The sequence below is a fragment of the Opisthorchis viverrini genome (genome assembly GCF_000715545.1).
Source record: "Opisthorchis viverrini unplaced genomic scaffold opera_v5_169, whole genome shotgun sequence".
NCBI classification, from domain to species: domain Eukaryota; kingdom Metazoa; phylum Platyhelminthes; class Trematoda; order Opisthorchiida; family Opisthorchiidae; genus Opisthorchis; species Opisthorchis viverrini.
The window spans coordinates 115445-135016 of NW_008751824.1; the positions used below are offsets into that span (position 1 = coordinate 115445).

The following is a 19572-nucleotide window of genomic DNA, read 5'->3' on the forward strand; positions in this document are numbered from 1 at the left end:
ATTCTAATAAGTAGTGCTAACCTACATTGAAAATCTGAGTAGCACTGTACAGCTGTTTCACTCTTATCGGGAATCATTAACGGTACGTATCTCACGAATCTTCCTTGGGTCCCGAACCCACGTACTCCCGGCTAGTTGAACGCAACCGTTTGGCCAGGGGCGGCTGACTATCAGTGTGATGAGCTTGCACTTAGAAAGGATATAACGCCATTCATCATTCATTCGTGGAATCCACGTCTGACTGGCTCCCCAGATAGAAGTTTCACTCATCATTGTTGGTAAACCAGACTGACCTCGATGAACGTACTATTATCACCTGTAAAAAAGTAACAGTCGCGCCTGCGTCGAAAGGAAATGCTCTACCATGAAAATATAGCCTATACCCAACTCGCTGTAGTAAGCGCATTCTTCAGGCTGGTCAACGTTATTATGTGCATAATTTCTTTGTCTTTTTAGCGGGACCTTGGTTCCTTCTATCTCATTCTTTCCTTCCAGCACCGGGAACGTCCAGTGCTGCTGTTTTCACCCCACAACTCTAAGGTGGTGAATTTGCCGGAATTCGAACCATGCCACCCCGTAAAGTGTCCCTCTTGGCCAGTCTGTTTGATACGTCATCTCACTTGCCAAATTGTCCGAGTGAATTCCAATGGAACATTACTACAAGTCTCAGCAACAAAACCTGGGGCACCCGTCTCCAGTTATCTTTGTGTGTATGCTGTCGGTTCCCGAAGTCGGTCACTCCTTCCCGGTCGAAGTTTGAGTCTGCATAATGTTTGGGGTGTCCCTATCCCAAAAGAACGGTGCCCATTGATTACCTCTCCTCAAGACAACAAGTTTCTCCGTCTATGTGAAGGCGTCATTATTGTTGGAATGTATTCCACTTGTTTCGTTTCGTCTTCGGTCGGCGTTCTTCGACCTATAGAAAATCAGCTTCCATACACCGAAGAGACACTTTCAATGCCCCCACTTTTAGCCAAGTCGTCTATAGACGTCCCACGGTTAATAGGAGATTTCACGGCTGCACTAATTAACGAAAATCGCGGACAGCTGGAGGTATGCATTGTCACGAATTTTTTTCATTTTTCATTTCACAAGGCCTTATTTGACACCTTGAAATCAGGTTTTCTGATCTGGTCTTCACTTGCAGCTCATTTTGCACTCAATTTTTAGTGTGATGCTTCAGCTTAGGCTCACGTAAAGTGGCAAAAGGATCAGTTCTGACGCATTGTTCATTGAATCCACCGAATTATTGCGGGACTTACGGATTCGCTAGACGTGACGGATTTTCAGCTGGGTAGTATGAATGGGAAATGGTGCTGTTAGGAATCCTAACATCGTTTGAATGTCTCTAGTGTTGGCGTACAAACGAGGTCGGAAGGTAGGCACAGACTGAGAAATAAACTATGGGGTTAATGTGACCGTGCTGGTGGTGTTGCGTGCTTTCAGTCTGTAACTTTGGAGGTTTGTCGTACTCGCACGATTAAGACGGTTTATTCTTATGCTGAATTCTGAGTGCTCCAGAGCTAAGTGCACAACTGAAACGGCCCAATTCTACCCAATCTACTTTGGATCTACCAGTTTTGCCCACCCACATTTTATTCCTACGTTTAGTGATACCTGTTATGATGTCGAGATGTATGTACTAAACATTTACCACAAAATCTTTATTGGTCAGATGGTGGTTCGCCGTTTGTTACCCGTCCATTTCACGGTCTTATGGATGTGCTGACGAGCTGATACTCTTTCAAGGTTTGTTCTTCTGTACATCCCGGTCCTTTAGGCTAGTCGTCTTCCTAGCAAGGTTTATCTTATTGTATTTCAGTTTTTGTCAATTTTCCCAACCCTTTTGTACATGCAGTCAACCAGCACGACTTCTACGGAACCCGGTTCCTTGCATTTGGACAGACTACTCGCGTCTATTAAACAGTCGGAACATGTACCACAATATGCTGAGGAGTTCATCACCTTCCCTCGTTTGCTGCCTCAGCCCACTCTTCCAAATACTGCCCCATATGAACACAAGAACTGGATTACCTTGACCGAACTCGCCGCCATATCGCAAGTGGTCAAGTCGTCGCCAGTTTTTAACTCGAGTACTGCGAGGATGCACTTGCCAGATGGACACAGTCAGTTGATTAGCACAACCACCACACACTCTTATGTGTCGAACTGTTTAGTATGGCACAGTCGCCTTGTGAATATTAGGTATGTTGTACTGATTTGGGCTCACTTCGTTGGGCTACTGACGCAAAGCTCTGTTCGTCTCCTAATATTCCTCTGTTAGTGTTGATGCATACAATTGTGTGGATGCGTATCCGACCCCTCTACGTCCAGCTCGTGTGTTTCAATAGGAATGAGATTGTCCTCTTGCGACGGAACCCGATGTCGTCCGTGCTGCGAGTTGCATGAGGTTTAGCGGGTCTTTCCAACGATCTAGTTATTGTTATAGCCCAAGATTAATCTACAGGGAAAGGTTTTGGGGTTGCTATGCAAATTTTACCAAAGTGCTAACCTCATGGCACAACTTCTTGCTATAAAAAAGGATGCACTTCTCATGCATTCCAGTCGATATATCTAGCTGAGTTGTATTTCATGAGTCCACTAAAATGGGCACATAGGTGGTTTCACGTATTCGCTTCGCTTCCAGAAGGTGTTGATGTCAGGGGACAATGTCATTGTCAGAAAGAACGCACCCTATCCCAGAGTGCAATTTAAAATGGGAATGCGCCTGGAATTCTCTCTTGTTTGATCGATTTTTTACGGAAATATCTGGACATATAGGCTATCTAAAAAGTTTTGGAAAAAGTACTACTTCTCTTGAACTGAGCAATACACCCGATTCCACCATATTGCCCAAGCGTTATCTATTCAAGGATAATCAGCAAAACTGAATTCACTATTCCTTTGGAAACCTAACCCCACTTGGATTCTTGGGAATTGCTTGGGGTTCCTGATCACCTTTTGTCTAAACCCTGCTTAAGCTGGAATGACATCGTTAACATCCATCTAAAGAAAGTGATGTATTCATAGGCTTTAAAATATTCCGGCAAATTGAAGAGACCGAGTCTTGTTCCTTTCAGCAATATCAGATGTTAAATCGGTGGTTCGTTATGACGGCAACAGCTCAGAAGACCTAAACACGAGGCTAAAAAAACGTGAAAGGGTAGAGCATGTTCGCTTCACTGACACGCAGACGTCTGAACTTTCCGCGCACAGGTACGGCGTTTATCCAAATGACGTTTTATCCACGTCAGTTGTTGTCTGATCATTGAGACCCTGCTACCGTTATCTTCACGCCTTAAACATTTCCCTTCAGGCTGATGACGGACCATGTACTGGACGCAGCTAACAATACTTGGGTGGCAGAAAGCTTGAATGCTGCTCCTCAACCTCAAGCGAACCTACCAAATAACTGTGCACTGGTTGGACGTCTTTGGTGGGACTCATCGGAGAGCTGCTTTCAACTGACACAACCGCATACCAGTGCCTTGGGTGTTTTGTCGCCGTGCTTTAATGAGATTGACGGAAGCTCAGTTATTTCAATTCCCGTCGTTTTCCCACGTGTGTACCACGCCTTGCCTGTTCATTCGCCTTTACCTAGTGATCAAACAATGGTGGCTCTACTAGACTGGCGACTAACTTCTGAAAGCGTTTCGTCCAGGTGAGGGTCTCTTGATTTCCGTCGGAATCTGCTTTCCGTTTTTACTGAAGTTTAACTAACATTATGGCCAAACTTTCTTTTGTTAAACCTCATCATCATCATCATCACCGTTGGGCATTTCTCATCATTCCGTGTTTGTCTAGAGCGAACCTTGGAGACAATCTGCTCCGAAGCAAAGCCGCTTCCAGTGAATTCTCCGTAATCGCTTTCCCTGTCAGCCAGAACATGTTATGCGAAATCTCAAGGACACCATAGGACAGATAAAAACTGGTACCCATCCTCCCAAGAGTGACCTCTAGATTGGAAGCATGATCCTGTTTTATCACTGTAGCCCTTCACTTGGTCGTCGCTTTCCGTGACAGTCAACAAATAACGTACAAACTAGTGGGATTGTTGGTTACAAATTACTGACCAACTTTTTCTCAACTGGTAATCTTCATTTACAACGTGTAACTTCATAGCCGTTGCTTCCGGTCTGAGAAATCATTGACAGGTACCTATCTCTATTGGATTGCGATTCAATATCCCTTGAATTAGTGTGTGTGTGTGTGTGTGTGTGAACCCTTGACTCTGAATGGCTAGTTACTTTGCAACTCAAGCTGTATGCGCCTCTAATGCATGGCAGCCCCTTTTTTATTGTCATGTTTTATCTCGAAGTATCTCGCGAATAACGAATTAGGAGGGTGATGCGTATTGAATTCTGACTTGTTGTTCTTAGTTTGAGTGGACCCTTGATAGCTCCTATTGGTAGGCTAAAACATAAACACCAGATGCCTTTACAAATTACCTAACGTCTTTATTCGGTAGAGGCTAGCGTCTAGATCGGTAGTTCACTCGTTCGTGGTACATAAAATGTCACGAGTTTGTTCGAGTTTGTGTCGTCTCCGTTCTATCCGCACTTGCATTACTGGCTCTGTTGGTAATGTTAGAAGATTTGTTTATTTAATGGACATTTCGTCCTGTAACTGAAACCAACCGACGCTGAAAAGCCGAAAAGCACTGTACAGAATGATCAACAGTACGCATCTCATAAAACTCCAAAGCCAGCGACCTCCCGTCCACTTGCGGCTGGTCATCGACATGATTGGCTTACACTTAGATAGGATATAACGCCACTTATTCTTCAATCACGGGATCCACATCACGTGATCACACTTATCAACATTTTCATCCCCTGATCACACGAACTTTCCGTCGTTTTTCGCTAATTAATCCGAAATACTCGACTTGTATAGAATGTTTTGATTATTACTCTACAGGGACCCAACACGACCATCTATGTCTAAGCAATTCATAGTGGCGACGGGGTGCATTGCGTTGGAGCTAGACGTTGAACTCGAGGAAAGTACCGCTTCCAGTGGGTTGCCACCTCTCACCCGTCGGACAGTTAAGATCGCATCTCTCGGCTTACCGCTTCGAAGCAGTGGTCCAGACATAAGGGACACAGTTTGCTACCCTCTCCAATACCGACTGCCGAATGAAGATACTGATAAAAGTATGCTTTTGTCAGGCCCTGTCGCTCTACGTTGGTATTCAACTCTCCGGATGGGTGCATTCTATCAATTATGCTCTGAGGGGCTCAACGAGAGCGAGCAACGGTTACTGTCTATAGTGTTGGAGAATACGGAAGAGTCACTGTTACCTACTTGTGAGCACTTGATATCTCCTAGTCAGGTTTGTGATGTGATTCGCAACACCCAAACTACTTTGGGGTCAATATGCAAAACAATCGTTCTCCGTGGGACTGTGGTCCACAAGTTCCAGGCAGTTGGTGGTTGGTGTCTTTGGCTCATGGATAACACGGTATCTGATAACACTCCGGATGAGTTCACTCCAGACGCTGTAATTCAGCTTTATCTGCCTTTTGAAGAAATTTGGATACATGCCCTTTGTACTTTATGGCCGTTTGTTTGTATCCGAGTTTACGGCGTCCATATCTTCCAAACAACGGAAACAAGTGGTGATGCCTTCCGGCTGATCGCATCGTCACTATCACGTGTTGAAGTTGAGAAACGAACAGGCACCTTTCCCTGCAGTAATGCCAGTTCCTCGCCAACTGTGGCACCACAACAACAATCCTGTTCACAGTGTATTCGAACCTTTCGCAGTACGAGTGTCCTAAATACACTTCTCCCATTGACTTGGTTGACCTGCATTCTGCATGATGAAAACAACCCGACGGACGGAACAGTTCGTATTCGAGGGAACATTGTTGGTGCGTGGAAATTCGTGTGTCGCCGGACAGTCGAGGAAGCCACCTCTTCCGACCCAATTTCCAAGTGTAGGTTCCGTTGCTGTCTATATGCTCGGTGAAAATGCGATAAGTAAACTATATTCTAACTCCAATGTTCCAGTACCATATAAAAGGATAAGTTGACTTGAATTCCGCACCGTAAGTGAATGTCTTATGTTATAGTTCATCGAAAATGACTCCTTGCTGTCGAATTATCAAAACTTGGAGGCCATCTTGAACTTGGGCTATCACTGATTCTTGTCATGTAAATGCAGTGCTCCCCCTAAAACAACCAACCCCTCCCTTAGTAATAGTATATTTTTCAAGCTTATTGGTTTTGTAGAGGCCTTCTAACATGGAAAACCCCTTCTACACATTATACACTTCCGCACCCGCTCGCTTCTCTACGAAGACCGTCACTATTACATTATATGATCAGTTCGTTGACTTATTTTCCCTTTGTTTCATCTGGAAATCGCGTCCGAGAACAACGATGAACAATGCTCAGCGTTTGCTGATGCAAACTTTGATCTACACTTTCAGTTCATCCAAGATTGCTGTTGAAAATTTTCGAGTTAGCCGATGATCTCAGAATACACCGGTCAAAGTGGGTTTCTTTGCTCACATCTGATCCCAGTATTTATCCCTATAAGCACCTGATCTCACGGCAACGATCAAACTAAACCAAGCACCTGACAACATATGGTGCTTGTTGGACTCTTTCGGAAAACGATGACCAATCTATGCCAGTTTCTCTGAAATCCTCATCCACCCTCCAAATGAGGGCGATTTTTGCCGATGTTTGGTATCCAATAGATTCATTCGTTCTTCACCCACCGCTAGAATGGTCAATTTAACAGGACTATGTTTCTGGTTTTGGTGCGTATCAGTCAGCTTTATGACGTTTGCTACCAAGTAAATGCATTTCTGTAGCACATCGCTAAAACGTACACCAGTTTTTGTTCACGCTTAGCTTGGCGTCCCAGAACACCGGGCTTGGTATGGTTCTCATTCACTTGCGTTGCTTATTCCTCCCGGACACTGTGTCATATATTCTCGGGTAGTATATATAGCCAAAGTAGTATTTTTGCGGACGTCCGAAATGGTCTACCACGCTTATTTCAAATGTACATGAAGAGTGTCCACGACTATCGCAGGGCCAAGGGGATACTTGCTCTTGTGCCGCTAATACCCCGACCCTTTCCTATCGAAGCGGCGACAAATTCTACCGGCAGTGTAACTCAAAACGATAAAGTGCCTCGACAGGGTCACCTTTGTGTGCCACATAATTTCTGCTTGTGTATGGACTAACCGGAATCATCGAGTTAGGGTGAATGCAGGACTATTCAAACAAAAGTGATGTGACTACGACCCTAAAAATCCCACCCACACAACCTTGGGTCATTTCTTATTAAATCAACCCATCTGACTGCCGTAACGCTTACCCGTACCGAATTCCGTGCTGGTGTGCTCATACCAAAATGTTTGGGATGTGCCGTACTTGGTTACTTCTGTTTGAGAAGCATTCCAAGAACATGTGTTTGATGACGGTTTTCCGGTTTATGGTTAAGGGTTACTTTTATGTTTCGTTGCTGCATGCCTATACCTGTTTGTCCGAATGAGCCCGCGTGAGTGCATGGAATTCAGTAACACCACAACGTCCATGTTTAATTCCCCCTGATTATCCTGAACACGATCTGATGTGAGTTTTGTCCCGGTTAAACGAAGCGAGTTCGTTCGTTAAGCTTGATCAACCACAACACCACGCTACCGCTAGCCGCACTTCCATGCACAGTGCATTGATCTATCTAACAAATCGACTGACTTTTCAACTACTTGATGTTACCAGTAGTCAGAAATATGTGCTAACGTATCAAAAACAACAGTTCAATTGCTCTGTTTGCAGAAGACCGTTTTCATTTCGAGTAACAAACGCCTCCGATTCTGATTGCTTTTACCTACAGGCCTAAAACCCGTCACGCCATCCTTCAGCATTTCGCTATGCTTCCTGGTGAGTGATGGAAGTGCCAGTGCTGTCGTGTCCCTAGGACAGAAACATCACGGTAGATCAACCGCAGAATCTAATGAACTTGCCCGTGTGCTGTTTGGACTCCCTCAAACAACGTGGACTCGTTTATGTGCTCAGTTACAAGATACCATAGAGCGAGACGAAACCGCACCTAATACAACTCGCGGTGGATATATTTACGTGAAACTTTCTCAGGAAAATAGATTCCCCACTCAGCTCAGTCCTTTGGAGTTTGCTTTGCACACTTATTTGAGTTCCCCTTCATTTATACGCCCACATATCTTTCACCTGAGATGCACATCCCCCAGAAACACAACTTGCTCGTGGCGGTTGAAAGAAGTGCATTTGACAGGAACCAGCGCAATTAGTGGAGCTGCTCGTTCAGAAAAGGTTCATTTTGTCTTACCCCCATTCCCCACATTCACTCTCGTCGGTTTGGAACCCTATTGAGCACTCTTTGATCAGTTGCGCTGTTTCACCTTGTGGTATTTCATTTGTTTGATACTCTAGTGTACTACATTCAAGGCTTTTATGCACCCTATTTTTATTCCTTTTTGTGAATTGCCTTCTAGCCACTTAACACCCAAGTATTCAGCTCCCAACTTCCGTCTGTCCTCTTTTTGCATATCAGTTTTCCAAGCATTTACTGGTCAATCCGGTTCGGGCGCAGTGAGCGGCTGGTTTTTTGTGGCTCAAACTGTTTATTTTCTTCCACCCTCATAAAAATCCCAAACTCCAAGATAGAGGACTTATGAAGCACTGAGTTTGCCGAATCTGAATATGTATTGTATTTTCCACGACGCATAAGGACTTTATTCAGACACCTCAGTTGGAACGGGCGTAATATAATGCATGGTGTAACTGTGTGGTCTCTCGTTTTGTTCAGCAAACGAGTCCTTTTAACCGTATGACCCCATCCCTTCAATCACACCTGAAGGAGTGCGTAGGGTGGTTTCAGCTCATTTCAATTTATAAGCTGTAAACCATGCATACATTGGTTCCAGCTGCGATAGTCCCCATTGCCGGAAAATGGAGAGCGTGAAAGATCCAACCAAGCATTGGGGACGATGAAATGTTCAGTTAGTTCGGAAAGTGTGGAAATAGGTATTGCGGGCGCTAGCTTTGGTGCATCAGCACCACAGTAGATACACTACATTAGGTAGGTACAAATGTCAATATCCTTCTAGAAACAAGGTATAGGTAACTTGGGTGACGCCAAAGAGTCCGTTGGTTAAACGTGTTACACAGTTATTCAATTCATGAGGGCGGTCCTAGGTGGACCATACCTCGCACATTTCATGCTGCAATCAGGCCTGATCCACTTTTTATCTTATGGCCGTTGAGTCGGAATTCCTGGCCCTTATAGGTAGGCTCGCTATAATAGTGGGATTTCTTGGGAAGTGCTACTCAGCTGACGATTGGATCTTCATGGAGATTTCGTCCTATAAGTGAAGCTAATCTATACCGAAAGGTACAGAAGCACTGAGGACGTCCGGGAAGCAGAGGACGATGCCTTCATTAAAAATTCGGGATCTCTTCGGATTACTAACGATTTGCAAGTAGCTTAGAGGAAGAATAAGATTCAATAGGCGAAGCTACCCAAGGAGCCAGTCGGTCTCTGCGCCCACATGATCTGGAGACTCTGACTGAAGAATGAGTGAGGTTATATCCCGTCTAACTCTAAGTTACACTGATGATCAGCCGCCCAAGGCCGAACGGCTAAGTGACCAACTGCTAGCCGGGAGGTCGCTGGTTAGAAACTCCCTGGAGTTTTGTTAGATGCCCACTGCTGATCATTCCGGATGAAACAGCTGCAGAGCACTACTGGGCTTTTCAGAATAGGTTGGCTTCAATTACGGAACGATATCGAAAATTCCTCACACTATCAACAATAGAATTTTCAAAAATAACCCAATAAGCTAGGCAAAAATCTTTCAATTTAAGCTGAAACAATCAGGAACTTCCGAGCCCCTGGCCCCGTGTGACAGAACAGCATGCCCAGCTGTATATCGTTCGTTTCAGGATGGGAGATATCTCATATACACTGTCCAAGATCCAAAGCCGGGGATATTCGCACAACTAGAGTCATCAAGCTTCGTATGAGAGAGTTACGATTCCATGGGCTTTTAGAGGCTCACTTTGGTTGGATTTAAGATGAAAGGCCGTCCTTAGTTCATGCCACCAAGTATGTATGTTCAGAAGTAGATCCTGTGTTAAGGAACATCAGTCGAATGCTTGATGGACGGGAACTCACTTCACTCGCTTTTCGTTTTCCAATTAAAACTGAAGGTGACATAATTTGTCTGGAGCCAACTGCACTTGACCAATGTCAGAGCTCCATCAGAACACACGCAAAAAGCGATAGTATTTCTAATACTACCACCGAGCTGTTACTCTGTCAGTCTTCTTGTTACAAATCAGACTTGGTGCTGCTGAAAATGGACTTCTCTTTTGGGTCTCTACTGAAGTTCGATTCTTTCCGAAACACCACAAAACAGAAATCTGATTTTCGATGGCTCCACTCTCGGTCTGGCGTAAACATGAGGGTATATTGCTCTAAATTATCAGTTTTTGTGCAACGGTATGCGAGGTTCTGTTTCACACAACAGACACATCATCCTTCAATTGTCATGAGCCCTCCTCATAAACCCCCACTTCCCTAACTCCCTCTTCAGGTGAATGTTATTTGCTTGTACGTCTAGACACTACACACTCGTGGAGCACATCCCCGTTGTACATCACTCGAGTAAACAAACCCGGGCCTGTAAAGCTAACTGAAACTAGTGAAACTTAGTAAAACCATCTGGGTTATTGGGGCCATAACCCGGATAACATTCACTCCCTCATAAATTTTTCACTACAATTCAAAGAGCCTTCAGAATCTTGTTTTACATGGTTCCGATGGATATGAAACAAGGTAGAGGAACTTGAGACTACGGGATTCCCCTGTTTATTTTTTTCCCGCCTCTTCTTATTTTTTCGATCAATCGTAGACGTTTGCTGGTTGCGTTTACCGAAGGTAGTGGTGCAGATGTTGGGCGAAACTTGCATCAAAAATGGTGCTTACTTTAATAACCCAGCACACATGTTTTACACAAGACCTTTGCAGAATCTAAGCCACAAGTCGGGTGTTCACAAAGTCCACAACCAGTGGTAGGCCGACGGTGGGATACACTGGATTTACAGGCAAACCGCTGCTTCCGACCGTCTTCCAGAGCGGTTGCTACTATCACATGCAGTCTCTAACATAACCTGTTTCATCAGAAATTCCTTCCTGGCAAGGGAAATGTTCGAAAAGTTTTCAAAAAAACGTCCGGCATGCCTAGAAACAGCTCTTTTATCGGAATGGGCTTTGTATTTTAATTATAGAATATCGGCAAGATCTGCACCGCACTTGTGATTTTGTCGGAAAAAATTAGCATTAATTGGCTTCGCTATAGCAGCGATGAGCGGATTATTCTCGCTTTCTCGCACACGAATAGCAGTCTATTCTCGTACTGTGCAGGCTGGAGGAGATTCGACTGTGTTGTTTTCCTGATATAGCCATTTGCCTGACAACTGCAATCTTCCGACCACTCACACCAGTTCTTCGTAAGCACCAAACAGAACGTGAAACAGTGTGGGTCATGCATTCTTACATTGCTACCCAAGCATCGTGATCTAAGCCACAAGCCCGAGTTTGTACCGCAGTATTTCACTCCAATCTATTGTCGCGCTGATAACTCGTCTTTCACTTTGGGTTTTCTCGTCAGCCACACTGATGATTTTATACCGAAGGAAATATAGCAATGTGAGTTAGGCGCGTACGTCTACCGCAAAATGTAGTTCCACACGACCTCACGGCTGAGCCAAATGCACTGGTACTCCAGTAAGATAATCATGCTAACAGATTTAGTGAACATATCAAGTAAACACTGATTCAACGGGTAGATGAAGTGTGCAGTGTGAAGCAGAAAAACAGTCTTTGGATAAATTAAGTATCAAGGTGTACACAAGTTTCCTGAAAGTGCTGAAGTTAGAGCAAATCACAAACAAACCACTGCTTATTTAACTCACTTAGGATCCTTTGGATTACATACTCTCGCGCGCGCTGTTTATGATCCCTCAAATCACCAAAAAATAAGCAGCGCGAAAAACGCCTCAGAGCTAAGCCTAACCGGCCTTGAAGACCTCGAAGTAGTTGACGAGATGGCTCAGTGGTTAGAGCGCGAATCTACTGACCTAAAGGGACGGAGTTTGAACCCGACCTCTGCAGCTCGACTTCTGTCAAGGCTTGAGCAACCTGGCGGTATCCCAGTCCTCTTGCTTCCTTCGGGTGGCGTGGCAGCTAGGCACCGAAAAGCGCTAAGCTATACGGTTTTTTTTTGCTATAAGACCCATTTAAATGTGCATGTTTCAGTCGAGATTTCATCCGTCAGTTAAAGCCAGTCGATGCTGAAAAGCTAAGAAACACTGTACCGACGTTGCATCTTGTTGCTACTCTTCACCGCGCGCCTCACGAATCTCTAGGGTGATTCAAAATCACACCTGTTGGTCTCCGGGCCCTCTCGCTCAACCACGATGACTTGATCAGGACTGATTAACTCGCACGTAGGCAACAACGGATCACCAGTCAACGTCAGACGATCATTCTTCAAACAACCCTTCGAGTGACCACTCTTCGGATGATGGGCACATGCCTCTGATGGGGGAAGTTTTCCTCTTTGAGTTTTTCCTCTATCCATTCCTGAAAGGCTTGATTGCCTGAAAGGATTTCGGTCCTTTCGTGCTCACTTGCAATGAGCTTGCGTAACCAATCGGGTCAAATTGGACGGAAGCCATCATTTTGTTTCTTATCGCCTGCGGCTTACTTATGCCTCAGTGCTTATCCAATAATTAGTATGACTCATCTGTAGCCTGGTAGCCAAGCCATCTGAGGTCACGAAGTTGCATAACAGAATGACGTCACCGTCTCATGGTTGATTAACCGACCAGTCAATTTGGAAACCTATTTGTTTACTTTCGGAGCGTTGACGAGGAAGTTTGATATACAGTCGATAAGAGTGGAGGAACAGTTTTATTTCAGCGCCGCTTGAAAATGATAGAAAAGCTACAGCAACACTACCGTTTCTTAACTGCAGACGACAAACAGCAGAGTACTAATGGACCATACGCAAGCAAATTAGGAAAGCCTTTTACCAACATACATCTAATCAGATCTCTGCCTTCGCTTGGAAGACAGTCTGTCTTTCGTTGCGCCTAGAAGATCGAAGCACTTTAGTCTACATTCCAAATCAGTCCTATTCTCAAGGCGCTTGGATTTCAGCAACTATATAGCCTTTCAATCAGTACGGTTCTTTTACATGCCAGAAATCCAGCAAATACCTACAACAGCCACATGTGAAAGACACTGCATCAGCGGTGCATTCGGGAAAAACAACTTGGGGAAATAAAGGTTATCCCTTTTTTGGAAAATGGAAGGTACTCCAATAAGAATTTCCAAGACCCAAAAATACATTTTGAATTAAGTTCAAATTAAATCCTTTTGGCCACAACTTGATGCCTTCGTGCGGAGCTTAGTACTGAAATGCAAAGGAATTTCCTTTCGTGTGGAGGTCGCAATTACCTTACGGGGCAAATTCAGAGAACTCCGTAATCAGGGTCCTCATAGAAGGCCTTAGTTATACAAACTGACCAAAATAAAACACTCAGATATTGATATCACCACAGACACCAATATTACTGCAATAACTAGTGGGGTTGGATAAACACTCATACCCGAAGAGTCATTGTGTAGCGAACTGTAACGACCGTATTTGCAACAGCTTAGTCTATCTAGACCACCTGTAAAAGTCAGTTGGTTGATGCTTGGTACGAAACACACTGCGCTGACAGCCCGAACACCTGTGTGATATGACGTCCTCCATGGTCACTGGTTCTATTTTGGGAAACACGTTATGATCGGTTAGCAGCGCTCCCATTAATTACGTCTTGGCAAACATGCCACGTCGATTACCCTCTACCCACCCGTCGTCCACCACATGTTCTCGCATATTCTGAATGATAAACACGACATTACGCCAAAATCGGTGGTTTGACAACCGTAGTACGAATGCCAGTTAAGTTAACCTCGGCTAGCGTGCCGTGAGTGACTAGCGTTTCGGCTAAAGCTATGACGTAATTTCATACCTATTGGCTGTATGTTTGCCCTGACCGATTTCTAAGGATAACCCTCGGGGAGCCATGTCTGCAAGTGATGTCACTTTCCAATGACCGGCGATTTCTAATGAGAGATTAATGACGATAACAATAACAATAATATTATTAGTGGTAATCGTTCAGCTATAGAAGTCTTTTGGTGCAGAGCGGCCATACCACACGAAGGAAGCATGAGGGCTCAGATAATGCTAAGTTGCCAAGGCCAGGCGGGAGTAGTTGAGAGGCGGAGGTTGGGATCAAAACACGGACCTTTCGGTCATTAGGTTTGCGCCCAAACCCCTGATCCAGTCGAGATGGCAGCCAATCAAAATTTATGAAGCATTAGATCAGAGGCTTCTACAAACCTCCTTATGCTTCTACAGTGGATAAGTTTGGAAAATCGGAAAATTCGTTCTCCCTTAGAATAGAGCCACGCCCAATTTATTCCATGCCACAAATGTGTGTCCACTTCACTTTTTTTTACCCAACTACAACGTTCAGAGTATCCGATATTTTATTCTGAAGGTTTCTAGTGTTTCGTCTGCTGCTATCTGATCCTCGTTCGCTCTAAATAGATGGAACAGTGAGTATTTCGTGCTGTCGCTATGCTACACAGACTACTTCGCAATTAAAAAATTAAGCCAACACATTACCACAGTCCCCAATGTAGCCGTATCGATCCCTCTCATGGCTACAAACCCCAGTTATCATTCTTCTTTCGAAATTTTCCCATCTAGCCAGAAAAACGGAAATATTTCTACTTTAAAACGAAGCCAAACCCTAAGGTAGGTGGATGTAGGTAGTAGGAAAACTTGAGTTCAGCTGATTTCCAGTGAAGAGCATTTAGGTGTGTTGTGAAAATATAACTGATAGCATTGGAGTGTCTAGTGTAACAAACGATGCACTTGTGGTTTTAGATTGTAATCTGTATGGTATATGCATATGTATTTGGTGCGGCAGGCACAGTTCATCGAAAGCCTTTCTAATCAGAACTCGTTGATCAAAGCAGCTACAAATGACATATCGTTTCGACGGACGGCAACTTAACCGTTCTGACTATGTAACTATTCTGTTAATCCATGGAATTTCAAAAGCAATCTAATCTCCATAGGGAAGTTCCCTCCGTCCTGTACTAAGTTCTGAAGTTGTTTTGAGTCGTTAACCTAGTCAGGTAGCCTGTCCAGAGTCAAATCGGCGTTCCCCATAAAACCATCTGGTAATTGCCAAACCAACATCCTGGGATCCGGTCGAATTCCTACTGAGCTATCATGCTAAATCACTCCCTACAATTAATGTACGACGCGAAAACTGAAAATTAGTCAGGCTGCTGGGTCAAAAATACAAGTTACAGCTCAAGCGACTGTTTTGAACGCACGCTTGAGTTCATTAGACCGACAGTCAGAAAATCATTTGGTCGGTCCCTTCATTTCTAGCTGATATGTCCCAATAGAAATGAGCGAAAATTTTTGGAAACGCCCCATCATAAGTCACCTGACAGTTTTCCTTTTTCACGTGTTGTGACCTACCAAATAGGGAACACACGTTAAATTTAAAGATGAATGCAGTACGCACTCAAATGAAAATGATAGAACATCTTCGGTTAGAGTGTACTAAACTGGGAAAGAGGATAGGATAGGTATAGCTGTTTTCCCCCTAAAGACAACTGACCTGAATAGATTCAAGCTCGTGTAGTGGTGCAATCTGATTTTGCAGGAGTTATGTCGCTGGTTGTAGTAGAATGTAGTCTGATTCGTGCCTTCTGTTACCAGTCTTTTGAAAACCCTGCATGTTACTTAATGACATTTCTCGGTCTGGTGCGGCACATATACTTGAAGAAAATCATAAATGAGAAATTCAGCTGGATTCCAGACGAGCATCCGATGAAAACAAAATTGGTTTGTTGTTGAGTGTATCAGTCAAATTTCGTGCAATTTCGGTTCAATTGGAACATCAGGGTAACAGAAGCTCTGGGACTGCGCCTACCTACTGAGCCCCAGGAGGAGCGAAATCGGTTTTGGGCTGTCGAAGAATTTTCAGCAACTTTATGAGTTGTGTATTACGTCGATAGACTAACTCCTTCTGTCTGCCACCAAGTGCATCAAACAGCATGCAGAGGCATGTTGTTGCTTTCCCACCTGTGGATGACGTCTGAAAGGATGAACTGGTGGAAACTGGCCACTTGCTGTTACACTGTCAAATAGTACGCACACATCCATGAAAAAGCTGTCGTACTCTGTTTCTGGATGCACAGGGGATCACCACCATCTCAGAGTAAATACCATCATTTTATTGAGCGAGAGAGAGAAATGGGGCATGGCTTTCTGCTCTGGAGAGTATAGTGTTGATAAAAATGTGACTATGGCCAAAGTATGGTAGAATGAACACCAATTGGTCTTGGCAGAAAAACACCAAATGTTTGTAACTAACGTAAAATAACAATAATACTAATAATAAAATTTGCCATAATTTTGAAGCGAGCATTCCAGCTACATAGTGTAATCGAAAAAAAAAACACTTCTACGCACGCCAGCAAGCCTCCCAGTAGCTCACTCGGTAGAATCCCCCTCCGGTGAAGGGAGGGCGGTCGTCTCTGTTCATCCTCAGGTGTATTTTTTAGTCCATGGTGTACGTTTATAGTTGATTTAGATTTATGGGAAAATACGTCCCAACTTATGCTCACTAGTGCCTAACTGGCATTTCGCACTGACTGTGGAACTTACCTGAACTCCAAGTAACGCAACGTGAGGGTGACAAAAGGGATGTATGTAAGCACACGGGTAATACGGGTTAGTTTAAGAGAAGAATTCCACCTAGGCTAGCTGATGCTCACCTCGGTAATATCACTTCAAATTACGCACAGCCACCTTGAGCTAACGACCTTAGAACGAACTATTCCATTTTCTCAGTGGTTTACGTAACTTATATAGTTCACCATCATTGAAGTATCATCCTTTGTTTTTTAGAGAAAAACAGTGGTAGGTGATGGTAACTTTATGATGGTGTCAAAGGTTGACAAGGTCCAGTCTCGAAACTTTATAAGCACCCAGAGGGTTCCAAGATTTGGCCCCAAAGTGAGGCCAGAATCTAAGGACAATACCATAACTTTCTCCCCCACATACCATTCGGTTAAACACTGATTATACAAACAAGTGGGACAGTGAACGAATGCATTGTTTATATTCCGGGGAAATTACCGAGTCATATAAACTTGACTGTCTAACTTCAATTTAGACAAAGTGCTATTCTCTCATTTCCCTAGCAGTACTTCCGAGAAGAGGCATTCTCTCATACGAACCATCTTCCTCTATGCACGTAAGTCTTCACTAAGAAATTGCCTAACTTACGATTGGAAATAGATGCATTATTTTCACAAACGGGTTAGTGTGCTCAACTTATAGGACGCTCGGCACTTGACTCTACAAGACCCGAACACCTTGAAATCTGTATAAACATCCAATCCGTTTATTTTCGCACGCCGAAACAAGACGCATACGTGCTCTACGCAAAATTAACCAAGTCAGTCGCTGTCCTCATTTTTGTGTTCGCGGTCCGTTGACCGTAGGTGTGACTCTCACTGAGGCGAACATTAGTCAGAGTGGCATGACTCTGCAGGGCCTCGGTCGTCCCGATACTGTTTGGACGTCCGGATAGACATATCGGGAAATCGATGGATGAGACAGTGCATTCTTCAAACGGCAATCACACCAATTTGTCTATTCCCACAGTAATGGCAGAGTAACAGGTACTTCTGACGGCCTCTACTGTTCACGCTGAATCAAGTCAGTCGGCTGTATAGCAAGGCTTGAGTGTTGTCCTACATCACAGTTAGTATGGATATAGCAGACAACAACTACAAGTACATTTAGTGCGAAACAAAAACAATTTCCATCAGAGGGAATGTATGGGTTGAGAACGACTGAGTTGCCTGTTGATACTCACAGGGCAGATATGTTACTGAAGATTCTACAAACGCCCACTACCGGTTACGCCGTTCTTGAAACCCAGCAGATAAGCGTAGTACTGTTAAGCAACATAGGCGATAAGTTCTATCAGCTCCAAAATCTTCAGAAAATCCAAATGCTGCGGAAAAGCCAAGCTGTTACCTCCGAGCTCTTGTGAGAAAGTACCATATCGATCTCCAAAGTCACCGTTTGTTTCAATACAGGTTTAAATCAGATAGATTGCAACCAAGAGTCTGCGTCTTAATAGGAGCCTACCCCTGCCATTAATCCGGTCGCAACTGACAACCACACCAATGCCTTAGTACAAGGGAGACAACAAAATTAACTTCACTGCCTGTTTTGTCTCACCCATCTTTGCCATCCGCACACGACATACACCATCACCAAATTGTGGTCTCAAACCAAACAAACCAAACAGAGAAGCTGACACCAAATGGTGATCATGAGTGATCCAGGTTCATCTATTACGTTGGGCTCTGCAACCATCCTTCGATGTGCTTTGATAAGGGATACTACACCGCAATCCTGAATCCCAACATAACCACACCCTTCCAACAATGAGCGTGTCCGTACCCTGTTATCTTTTTGAACATCAACGGGAAAGCTGCCGAAAAATCTATCTTGAAAATTTCGATGCTCTCATTCACCGATCCTACATGATCTGACCTAAATGCCCAACTTCTTGATACGATAGCATGCATAAGTAGATGAGTAGCTTCACGAAATATATTACATAAGTTGGTGTTAACATTATGCTCCTCTGAATCCCAGCCTAATTCCTCTTTTGACATTCTTCATTTGAATTTGCTACACGAGGCCGGGTTCATGTTTAAGTTGGTGCGCTATTCGAGATATTTTGGTATAGCTTCTTGATGGAACACACTACATAAAAGGCGGCTGAAGTTCCTCTATAGTCCTCGACTAGTTTCGCCCTATTTGAGGCCCATCATCTTGGTACACTTCCTGAGTTTCCGTCAGCATTATGTTCTAACTGAACGACAAATTTGGATGGCAATGTAAAAATGGTGAAATGTAATCTCTTTTACGGCGAAATTCAGTGCAGCGGTCCAGTAGCTCCAAGGTGGAGTTTCTGTTTAGGACAGGGTGATGTTTTCTGAAAAAAACATTGTTTACAAGGTTGCTGAATACTCTTCGACAGACCACGGTCGTTGTGTCTTCGTTGAGGCTCATCAGTTGAGTGCGGTCCCTGAGCTTCCAAGAAGGATGAAACCAATCGTAGGCTTCGAGGAATTTTCAGCAACCTTGGGAATAGTGTTTCTTTTGAGAAAATATACAATGATGTTTCAAATATCGTGCACACCGAAACATGAGTTGGGCTTCGTGTATCACATTTAATTGAAGAATACCACAAACGAGAGATCCCGCTGGAAATCAGTTGAGTTTTCCGTTAATAACAAGTTGGTGTGCAAATAAATATATATAATGAAATTTATTTATTTATTTATTTATTTATTTATTTATTTATTTATTTATTTATTTATTTATTTAT

General features: G+C 43.9%; 2 protein-coding genes across 2 annotated transcripts in view; one reads left to right on the top strand and one right to left on the bottom strand.

Annotated features, from left to right (window-relative positions):
• T265_07342 (hypothetical protein) overlaps positions 1-8373 on the top strand; it is a gene marked incomplete at both ends in the record, with an annotated part of 11288 nt that extends 2915 nt beyond the window's left edge. Inside the window, 5 exons of the mRNA XM_009172841.1 lie at positions 457-1053; positions 1859-2205; positions 3317-3661; positions 4921-5942; positions 7859-8373. Of these exons, the coding sequence (XP_009171105.1) occupies positions 457-1053; positions 1859-2205; positions 3317-3661; positions 4921-5942; positions 7859-8373 (2826 nt within the window). The remainder of the gene's footprint in view (positions 1-456; positions 1054-1858; positions 2206-3316; positions 3662-4920; positions 5943-7858) is intronic.
• A 1004-nt stretch (positions 8374-9377) lies between these two features.
• Positions 9378-19572, bottom strand: part of T265_07344 (hypothetical protein) — a gene marked incomplete at both ends in the record, with an annotated part of 58181 nt that continues 47986 nt past the window's right edge. The window contains 2 exons of the mRNA XM_009172843.1: positions 9378-9486; positions 16088-16248. Coding sequence (XP_009171107.1) covers positions 9378-9486; positions 16088-16248 — 270 coding nt within the window. The remainder of the gene's footprint in view (positions 9487-16087; positions 16249-19572) is intronic.